At 34.5% G+C, this 11,832-nt stretch overlaps 1 protein-coding gene across 6 annotated transcripts in view; it reads right to left on the bottom strand.

Annotated features, from left to right (window-relative positions):
• Positions 1-11,832, bottom strand: part of TTC6 (tetratricopeptide repeat domain 6) — a 66,458-nt gene that overhangs the window by 29,213 nt on the left and 25,413 nt on the right. For 5 of the 6 annotated variants that reach the window (XM_065064006.1, XM_065064007.1, XM_065064009.1 and 2 more), the window contains exons 7-12: positions 11,319-11,423; positions 9,929-10,036; positions 7,810-7,872; positions 6,138-6,565; positions 3,970-4,438; positions 1,461-1,590 (exon numbers count right to left, since the gene is read on the bottom strand). In XM_065064006.1, coding sequence (XP_064920078.1) covers positions 1,461-1,590; positions 3,970-4,438; positions 6,138-6,565; positions 7,810-7,872; positions 9,929-10,036; positions 11,319-11,423 — 1,303 coding nt within the window. The remainder of the gene's footprint in view (positions 1-1,460; positions 1,591-3,969; positions 4,439-6,137; positions 6,566-7,809; positions 7,873-9,928; positions 10,037-11,318; positions 11,424-11,832) is intronic. The other variant, XM_065064005.1, reaches the window with a different exon arrangement.

The following is an 11,832-nucleotide window of genomic DNA, read 5'->3' on the forward strand; positions in this document are numbered from 1 at the left end:
ATACAAAAGGTCGGGAAGTCCTGTTCAAATCTAAGCAACAGAATTCAAAAGTTTGGAGCTGCAGCTGTGTACAACTGGCCTGTTGGGGAACAGAAAACTTCCTTAACATGGCACATCAAGCCATTTAGTGTAGACCTGTTGATCAAAAATATAAAGAAGATATTTAGTTTAAATGGGCCCACACAATACTTATCCCACTGTATTGTGTCTCATCAGGACAAAATTAACTTTATAACAGGCCACATGGTGTTGTGTTTCAGATTTGTGGCTGAAACAGTGTTGATTACACAACAATCTTTTAGCTTTTGCTGAACAATGCCTGCACAGTATCAAGGCTTCATTTTTTTTTCCTCCACTTTGCCCTCTCGCCAGCAAGTAAGCTGGGGGTGGGCAAAAAGTTGGGAGCAGGCACAGCTGGAACAGCTGACTTAAGTAGCCCAAATGGATATTCTATACCATATCCCATCATGCTCAGCAACAAAAAAAATAGTGACAGAGGAAGAAGAGTAGGGGAGGCGTCTTCCAAGTCTGCATCTAATTGAAATTTCCTTTGTTGCAACTTGTGACCCCTGCCCCTTGTTGTGCATCTCTCAGGAGAGTCTGATTCTTTCTCCTCTGTTACCACCCATTCTGTAGCTCCAGACAGATTTCCCTCTTAAGGAGGGAAAGGCCTTACCTTCTCCAGGCCAAGCAACTCATCTCTCCCAGCCCTTTCTTAAACAGCTTATGCTCCAGACCCCTGAACATCCTAATGACATTCCAATGGACTCTCTCCAGCTTGTCTCTCTCCTACCAGAGGTTCCAAAACTGGACACAGTACTGGAGATGCAGCATCACAACCAGGTAGAGGAGAATCACCTTCCCTGACCTGCAACTCCTGGTCTGTCAACTTCCCAATTTTAAGTGTACGGTAGAACGGGGCTGAGTGAATGCACAATAGCACACACACAATCCCCATTACAGGATTGTTATCAGCTTTTCCTGTGAAATTAATGGATACAATTCCCATCAGTTCTCCTTTTTTTGTTTTTCGCGTTTTTTTTATTCTTTTTGCATTATTTAAAAACACACTAAAATTACGTGCTTGATTTTGCATTAGAAATCAAAATTTTGTCCCAAGCCTTTGAATCATAGAATCATTTTGGTTGGAAGAAAGACTTAAGATCATCGAGTCCAACCATAACCTAAATCTAGCACTAAACCATGTCTCTAAGAGCCTCATCTACACATCTTTTAAACACCTCCAGGGATGGTGACTTCACCACTTCCCAGGGCAGCCTGTTCCACTGCTTCACAATCCTTTCCATTAAGAAATGCTTCAATCTTTTCATAATATGGATTAAATAACCAAAGTAACATTAAATAGGCACATAAACATTTGCAGAACTAGGGCCAAAGGCAACTAGAGAAAAAAAAGTAAGAAAAATTAACTGTTAAGTTACATTTCAGTAGATGCTTACCTGCTTTATTTTTGCTCCATTTAGTTATAAAATTCAGGTCATTTAAAGCAGCAGAAATCCTGTCTTGAAAGAGGTAAATCAAATGCCTATGCCAGTAAGCATCAAGTAGTAATGGTTCTAAGCTTATAGCCTATAAACAAAATAAGCAAATAACTTATTTATATTGCAGAAGGAACTTCTCAAATGTGCTAACAATAGTACATAGGAAATGAGAAAATTTTTGCACAGAAATTATTATTTAAGAAAATTCCTAGACTGACAACTTTTATTTAACCTAAAAATCTGGAAAAAAATTATTAATATCACTATATTATTTAAAAGCATCATGTACTTACACATATGAAGAATCAGAATCCAAGCAATCAGGACATATAGCGTAAAATATTAATCAGTTAGGACATTACTGTGTTTGATGATTTCTTTAAAATACTTATCTGAACTTTTTCTAGAAATCAGAAGTAGTTCTAGGAGAATCCCAAGCAAGAGATGCTTAGAAACAATCTTGTTCATTGTTCTTCTATTTAAAAGTAATAAATAACTAACCCGTCCCTGTGAAAAAGGAATCAGCTTTTCAAACCATGCTGTTACATGATTCCTATAGAAAGCACTTCACATTCCTTACTAAGAATCCTTTGACAGATATTAACAATCAAACACGATATTTCACATATATTCATTATGCATATAACACCCACTTAGCAGCCACATGGAAACAGAGATTGATACAAATCTGGGACTGTTCTTCTACAACAGTAATTCTCAAATTTTGGTCTGTAAACTATTTCTTAGATCCATAAACTACATAGGGACCGTGTTTGTATATAGTAAAAAGTCAATAATATTTTCACTAAAACATACAAAAGCACTGTCAAGCAATTTTGACAGTTGATGTTGGCCCATTGGTCAATGAACCATTTGGCCAGGGTATGGGATTTTTAGTCTTTCAGATCTTTGACAGTCTGTTTCAGGTGAATAAAAATGACACAAGGTAATAACTGAGTTTCTACAAATATGGTCAATTTTCTGGTCAGATAATTTATGGCATTTGGAAGGTAATATGTACAGATTGGAGGTGCACAAAATAGCTATATGTGTCCCATTAAAAATGAATATATATATAGAGAGAATTATCCTCAAGAGAAGCATTAACAGAAATTGTGTTATAAAAGGAAATTTCACCCTAAGGCAACATGCTTTTTGGGAAAAAGACAAATTCTGGAAATAAAGTAAAATCTGAAGGGCAGATGTCCCTGCAGGACATCCTGTTAGCCTTAAAATTTATTGTGGCTTAAGATTGTTAACTGAAAGGAATGCAGAAACTAACATGAAGCCAAGCTGGTTTCATTGTTTCATTCCTCTGCACATTTCCAAATATTCCGACTGAGCTCTGCGTTTTAGCAAAAGAAATGCTATTTACCTTATTTAAAGGTGCCTGTTGTTAAGATTGTTTTCACGAACACTGGCAGACTAACAGTGTTCTACCCCCACAGAGCAATATAAACGCACAAGATCTGGTTCAGTCTTGCATTATCAAGCACTCCAGTACCAGGATCATGAACCCAAAACAGTTGCTGAGCATTGCTTCTCCAAACACCAAATGCTCTGTTAAGAGCCAAGATGTTGGTTAAGGAAAGAAGGAAGTCTTTTGCTGTATAATGTTATGCACAGGATTAAGTACTTCAGGGTTCCAACCTGGTCATGGTTAACCGTGTGTAACATAGATGTTAAATGACAGTGGAAATACCATACCCAAAGTACAACACATGACTTCTCTACGCAGGTTTCACAAACGTATAGAATCATACCATTGCTTAAAGAATGCCTTTGAAAGCTTTCACAGCTTCCATGTTTAAATTATAGACTTTAAAATTATTGTTTTCATTTCTGTTTTTTTCAACAATGTTTTTATTCTGTTTTGGTTGTTTCTTTCTAGTTGTGCAGGGTCTTGGGCAGAAGTAATGGCAGGTTTGTAGCACTATAAAGGGAACTCAAAAGTGTCGAAAAAATAAACATACATAGAAAAAAATAGCATTATTGTATAAAATATCAGTGTCAAATGATAGTTTAATTATAAACAGAAAATACATGATTTTTCAATTTATTTGCTCACTATGTTTTTGCAGAAATTCAAAACATATTTGCCAGCTTTGCCAGCAGCAAAACTTGAAGCAAAATATTTTTTGTCCTTTTTTCTATCCTATCTCCAGCTCTGTTTTGGAGCATTGTATTCTGAGTAAGGGTCTCCGAAGAAACATTACAGTGTTTGGAAAACACTAGGGTAAACAAACACCATTTATTAAGAGCCCACATTTTCATTCTTGCAGGACTAAACTTGGATCATGCTATCATACAAAGGTAAAAAGGTGGCAGCTTTCAGCTAGTTATCAAATCTCTTGCTAACAGTTCTTCACCTGTTCAAAAACTCAGATACTCAGTTTAAAAAAAGAATAATTAAAAAAAAAAATTTAAAAGGGTGCTTGATTGAAGTAAAACTTGGAATTAAACTTACTTTTTCCAAGTCATCCATAGCTGACTTTAACTTCCCTAACTTTCTTTGTATTGCTCCACGTCTGCAGTAATGAAAAGCTGAAGGATTCTCTTCCTTTTCTATTAGCTCAGTCAACCTTCTTATTTCTTTTTCTAAATCTTCAATACTAACTGTTGCACCTTCGAGAAGAACAGGTTGTATTGAGTCAATTAGTTTTATTTGTAGATTTGATTCTTGAGAGTCCACTGACTCAGTTCGTTTTGGTAATTCTGCAGTCTCACAAGAAGGGAAAGTTTCACAAAGCCAGCGGTTCCATATTTCACAGACCCACATGCGAACACAAGTTTCTTTTGGAATTCCACCCCTCGCTTTTGCAAACTTTTCAAAATCTAACAAACAAGGGACACTGGAGCTCTGATATTGTTTGACTGCTGAAGACACCTTGATACTGAACTGATCATGAATAGGAAGCCTTCCCAGAGACACAGACCTGAGGAAAAACATACTAAAATTAACAAAAGATTCTCAGATATATTAAATTATACCAAATTGCAATCTGCCAGTCAACAGCTATTTAAAGCCTATTGTTAGCTGTCTTGTTAATGATAATTTTTTAACATCAGACATTTATCAAAACTCATTATTGAAGCCACAGGTAAGCAGAATTGTTCTGAAATTATTTCTGTCCTAAGAATGTCCAGCAGCTCTTCGCAGTTGCACGCTTATTTCCTCCAAAGCTTCTACTTTCTGTTTATAAGGAGAATGCTAAATCTAAGAAGGGATGATATTTCAGACTGGACAATTACCAGTCTGGTTAAATGGTGATAAATCCTAGATGAATTAATATATCAATGGTAGATCCCAATAATATTAGGAAGAGGCCATAAGAATATAAGCAGAAAAAAGCACCACCGAGAGGTGAGAAAAAACACTTGAATGTACAAGGACATTTCCAAAATTATCATCTGGGAAAACTCATAACTTCCAAGACGGGAACCTTCACAAATGCTCGATATCAACATCTGCTTTGAGATGTCTAAGTGAAAGAAACTGAAGTCTTTAACAGAAAAACTTGATCTTTATCACAAACAATACTACCCTTGCTAACACAGAAGTGAATACCAGAAGGGAATACAGAGAAAAAAAAAATATATACATGTATTTATAATACTATGTACCTAATATTTATTATATTTTATACATAAAAATCTTACTAGGAAAAAAAAAAAGAGAAATTAAATTTAAAATGTAGTAGGCCCACACATTAATGCCATGCAAAATAGTACAAAGATTAAATCACCATGGCTTAGCAAGACTGATATGAAAGCCTCAGACAGCAAAGAACATACAGTATCCCTGTCTAAAACAAGATTTCAGTAAAAGGCCCTTAGTCACAGCACACTATACCAGCATATCACACCATCTAAGTATCTTTGATTTTCTTAAGAATAAACCTACTGAAAAGTGCCTGAAAACAGAAAAAAAGGAGAAGATGAATGGAAAAATGGCTTGAAGGACCAGGCCTGAGCATCAGTGTAACTATGACGTGGACACATAACATATGACTGCACACAAAAATAGGCATTTTTTTCAGGTCATACTTCAAGCTTAAGTAGCTAAGAAATATTAATATCAAAAAAACAGCAAAACCAAGAATTTATTTTGTTTTTTTTTTTTAATACTTAAATATTTTCTAAGGTACCCAATATCTAAAGTATGTAAATAATAACCATTCACTAGAAAAATATTTAGAGTCATACACGAAAACAAAAGGTAAAAAGCGAACTACTTGTTTGATGTAATCTATGAAGTTCGTGGTAGAAAGGAGGTTAGTCCAGCCCAGCATTTCAGTTTCCTAAGAACTTTGAATTTTGTCTTTGTCTTTCAGAAGATAGAAGTCTGACCACTTCAATTATTTATTTATACTTAGCTAAACTTCTTCTGTTGTTGCATGCAGCAACGCCATTTCCCATTTAAAGTGCAGTATATATTAAATGTCCTAAAGAGACCTAAGCAGTATTTATTTTTTTTTTGCATCAAAAAATATATTATTCCTAAATAACTGAACTATCATTACTTAATTTTAGGGCAATACTTAATATTTAAAAAGATAAAACCTGTAATTAGATAATAGAACTACAAATTAAAACACATTCTTTAAAAAGCAATACACATTAATTGAAGAAAACCTTGTAAGAATCTTTGGAGGCTGACTTAATTTCTTAATCACAGCTTCTAATTTTCTAGGGTTTATTATTTTCTTTGATTTCTTTGTTTTCTTTCTTCTTGGCGAAACAGTACATTTAATCCCAGCCTTTTGAAGTCGCTCCACAAGAACAATGTCATTCTCACTATCCTCTTGTCCGCTCAGTGTAGTCATCTTTTCTACTGGTATGTCTGTCTGCATTGACTGAGGATCATCACAGATGTCACTGAATAGATGCTTGGTAGGGGAGCTTTTCCCGATCTCTCTCTCAGCCTCTAGCTCAGCCATCCATTGCTTCATAACCTCCAACTCTTTCATGCTGGTTTTGAAATTAGCTGATAAATTTAACATAATTTCATCTTTGAAAGCTGTCATCTCCAGAGCTGAGACTGATCTTTTAATGAAACCCGTCTGTTAAAAAAACAAAGAAACTTAATTGATCTCATGTTCATTTGAAATAAGATTTTTATATCACATTTCCTTAGTTCAAAGCACTTTTTTAATGCTTGGTTACAGACATTTACTAAGAATTATTTAATTCATATATTTATTAGAAAGACACTGCATCAACCTCTAGTTTATTTTAATAATAAGTTAGAGCACTCCATTTAAGCAATAAATATATTTCATTCTTTATTTGTGGTAATGCATTATACCCTGTGAAGTTTAGAAAAAAAGAAAAAAAATCTTAATGTCACAAGTGTGTCACATTTCTTTAGGAAAATGATATTTAAAAAAAAATCTAAGCTTCAAACTGATTTATTAGAAAGCTGAAACTCAGGATAAAGTGATCACTTATCACCACATGTATTTATCATCATCTGTCATTTAAGACCAAATCAAACAGTTTGACTGCAAATTGCATAAATATTAAATTGTTACTCGATAAATTATTTTAAGGCACTATGCATAGTTTTGCTAAGGGATTGTTAACTGAATTCAACAAGAGTGCTTCTTTTTGAATGTGAAACTAGTATTTTAAAATTCAAGCATCAATGCCTAGTTCAAATCGCAAATCTGGTATTTAAATTACTTTATCATTCAGTATAAACTGCTGCCATGTTTATGTCTGTCTTTAAAATAACATGGTCACAACATTTTAAACAGGTCTTTATAGACTATATAGAAGTTTTAAATAAATACATACTCCTCAAATTCTTACTCAAAATCAAAGTTGTTAATAAAATATTACTTGTGTAATGGTATCAAGGTCATCTTTGCCAAAGTGTAAAGCTTGCATGGTCTAATGCTATTTTATGTATTTTGTGAAATGGCTAGCATAAGTTCAATAGCCATAAAAGTACCTAGCACTTTACAGATTGGAAAACTTGACACGTTCTGCTCTGATATTTCTGAAATTCAAGGACCTGATACAGCAAATCTTTACTCAGATATGTTGTTCCACTCATTTCAGGTGAGCTGGAGTACAGAGTACTCACATTTATCTCTGCCCAAATGCCTGTAAAGTTAACAGGGGTTCTCACTGTAGAGCTATGTTCTCCTATTTAATGCAACTAATCCACTGGAAAAATACCTTTGAGACTCTCACTTTTGCACCTCATACAAAAATATTAAGCTCAAATCAGTCCAGTGGAAGAATTTCTTCCAAAAAAATCACAGTTCAGGAACAAATACAAGAAAATATAAAATCATACCTCTGAGCTCTCACTGTCAGGAAAATCAGGCAAGGATTGGCATCTTCTCAGTAAACTTTTGGTCTATACATAAAACAAAAAGCAAAATAAGTCTGAATTACTCTGAGCCTAATATGAATAGAGCTTTCCAATACATTCTGTTTTTAAAAGGAGACACTGTGAAAATCAGAGCTAATGTCTAAAGAAATCTGCACTTTTGCAAAAGAAAAAGCAACAACAACAACAACAAAACCCACACCTTTGCCAGAGTGAAGTAAAAATTGCATTTGTCCGGATTTCTGGATGCCTTCAGCCCATTACTCCACCAGATGTCAAAAAATCTGAGACACATTCAACTTACTAATGCTAAAGAGCAAGCACAATCAGTGGACATACTCTATATATAATGCGCTGTAGATGCTCCAGTCTCAGAACATGCTCTGAATATGCCATACTGTTGATCATCTAGTGAATTTACTGCTTGTATGGAGACATCTTTCCAATGAACATGTTTCAAGCTGGACACTTCTTAAAAGTGTCATATTCACTCCACATTAAATTATACTAATTACACATACATTCCTATCTTGGGAATCTCAGACAGAAAAATGGCCACATACCATCACAACGATCATAAATTCCAATGAGAATAGTAGTTATTCCTGAGCATCTTCTAGTTCTAATTGGTTTTATCAACAGACCTACTTGTACCATAGCAACAGTTTTCTTTTTCACTAACACATGTTCCCAATAAGTCGACAAGTAAATATGGAATAAAATATAACATTTTAGTAACTGCAGACTTTATTACTTCCAATTATTATATCTAATGGCCCATTCAACCTGTAGGCAAAGGAATACTAGCACTCTAGCTGGACAATTCCACACCAGTTTATAGTTACATATACAGCCATAACCTCTTTCTGCCTGGAATCAAACATTATACAAAATTCCAAATAGTTTTTAGTCAAGCACAAAATAACTATTTTAATTTGCTGTTGCCAGAGGATGTTGGACACATGCAAAGCTGATTGCAGAATTCTTCCTTTTTGACAGACCGAATAAGATTCTCCCCACTACTTCTAGCCAACTCCTGCAAGAAATGTTCAAACCAGCAAGTGTTCCTTTATCATAGTCGAATTTATGTTTTTGTTCCACTTCCATGTCATCTACAAGTCACATACTCTTGAATGACATATTCTCAGATAGCTATAGTCACTATAGAAGAAGCTTCTTTCAAGGACAAAAGCAAGCACGTATGTATCCACTGTGGATACATCCACTCATGCATCAGTTTTCCTCAGTTCCAGCTGAGGTCCCAGCAACAGCACTGGCCAGTTCCAAGGTTTCAGCAGTGGTTTAGCTACTGTAACACTCAGTTGTACCTCAAATTCTCTGGCAAAGAAAAATTTTCAGCTTACTTCCCATGGGACTTGGGTAAGCTTTTACCCACTTCCATCTCTCGAATCTATTCACTTGGAATAGTTAAACCTATGCAAACACGTATCACCTAACACCATTATGAGGCACATCAGGTTCTCTGTGGAGCCTACAACTCCTATTTCCTACATTGCCTTCACAAACTAGATCAATGGTATTTGAGTTAGTCAGGATTCTGTAAATGGAAAGACCCACAGTGCAGCTTAGAGCCACACTTCAATCTTGCACTTGCAAATCATCTGCACAGAATTATTTGCCTATCCTTTAATATTACATTCAGAAAAATTCTAGACTGAAAAATGTACACACTTTGAAACATCCTTTTCCCCCTATTCTGCTTCTTGACTCTTTCAGTTTTTTAAATGTCTGGGCATAGTAGAACATCCAGAACACCGCTCCACTGAGATATGCCATATTACTCAAAACCTGTTATTTATATCACAGACCCTCCCCTAAATCATCACCTAGTGCTATAATAGCGCAAAATAAGAAGCATCTTTAAAATATGCAATTTCACATTTCAAAGTCACAGTTAGCATTTTCTAACTATTAAAAAATGAACAATACCTAACATAAAATTGTTTCTAGAAGTCAACTTGCAGAAATTTTTTTCTCTTCTGACTAGATCTTCAAAACGTGAGTAGTTTTGCTAAGCTTTATTTTTAATGTTATATTAAAAAAATTCTACTGTCATACACACCAGTCTATAATCACGGAAATCGTGAACGTCTTGCTCAACTTCTAACTCTTCTTCTTCTTTATAATCAGTGAAAAAGTCCTCAGATACAATATCCTCAATAGTACTGCTCTGAAATATTAATACATTTGCACATTTTAATATGTGCAATACTATTATTTTAGTCAGCTATAGAAAACATAGTAAAAGATAAATAAATAAAGCCTCAAACATACTTGAGCTGAAGATTTATGACGATGAAGATCAACATCACAGAAGCCATTTATGCTATGTTTCTGATGGAGCACATTCTTTAAAGTCATCAAAAACAACATTGTCGCTGTTGAGACGGACATAGACCAAGTCCTTCTGTATAAACAGCAGTCTCCTTTTATTGCCACAAACACTTTTTTATATAGTCTTTACCAGCTCAAGTGTCTTTTTGCTATTGGTTACAGGCTGCAATAGTAACACATCATTGGCTAATTTGCTACTCCATCAGGGAATCCACAGACCCACAGTAGTCCCCCACACTACGTGGTGCTCAGAGGAGCAAAAACCTGAGGAAACTGATTATTGCTACCCAATTCTCTAAAGTTTTTAGCTTTGGTAATTTATGTCAGGTCACAGTAGTCTTTATTGTAACAAGAACACAGCTCCCAATTTGTTCATAGTAACGCTAGGAGATGGGGAAGTATGTCAGGTTTATTCTTGTTGCCAATTAATCTACACTTAAGTGTGCCTTATTTCTTGCACAGGAATGTGAACTGGACGTGAAACGCTACTTTTTCTGTAACCTTTGCATATGAAGATGCATACAATAGGCCTGCCATTTTACATGAATGGCTCATCTCTCACAGTAATGTAATGACAGTGGAGATTTTACATTCAAAACTTTTCAAAACTCAAAAACATTGACATTTTCTAAAATCAACTTTGTTACACATAAGAAATATTTTGTTGTGTTTTAATAGAAATCACTGCCAGCATAGCATAGCAGAAGAAAATTAATGCAAAAGCAGCTTTCAACATAAATGTAAAGACTTTAAGGAAGACAACATAATTAGAAACAGAAACAGAAATCACTGCCAGCATAGCATAGCAGAAGAAAATTAATGCAAAAGCAGCTTTCAACATAAATGTAAAGACTTTAAGGAAGACAACATAATAGCAATTGGCAATTAAGAATAATTACTACCAGAAATTTTATTATTGTGGAAAATGAAATTAAACAATAGTATTCAATACCTATTATTATAAATTGTACAATGATGTATATACAGTGCTTGTAATAAAAAAAAAGTTTTAATTACTAGCCTAATATATGACTATTACAGTTAACAAATACAATGTTAGAAAAAGACATGTATTTCTGCAAAAGATGGGATCACTAAAATACATTTAATATATTTACCTCATATGTAGGAAATAAAATTTCCTTCAAGGAAGAAATTGGAGCAGAGAATTTTGGAGGAGCCGGACCCCAAAACTTTTTTAAAGCTTCTGGATAAATGGAAACCTTCAAAATCAATACAATTCCATTATCAGCTAACATAAATCCAGTTTATAAACATCTGTACTGAATCTGAACTATTAGGAGATAAACTGCCATTTTTTGCTAAACATGATTTTGTCAAAAACAACCCTATCAAATACAATGAGAGGTATAGGGCTCCACAGCCTGAAAGAAGTACCTAGTCTGCTCTTTTAGTGTTGGTACTTTTTTGTTATTAATTAGCACATTAGCATATTTTATTACTTCAGCAAAGGAATTAGGAACTGAGACATGACTTGCAGAACAACACTCCCCATTGATTAAAAACTCCACATCCACTTTTATATTGCATATTGTAAAACGCTGAAAAATCAGCAGAACTTTATTTTCGAGGTGTTTTGTTCTTTTGTTGCATGACACAATTGAAAAAAAA

Source organism: Columba livia, chromosome 5 (assembly GCF_036013475.1).
Source record: "Columba livia isolate bColLiv1 breed racing homer chromosome 5, bColLiv1.pat.W.v2, whole genome shotgun sequence".
NCBI lineage: Eukaryota > Metazoa > Chordata > Aves > Columbiformes > Columbidae > Columba > Columba livia.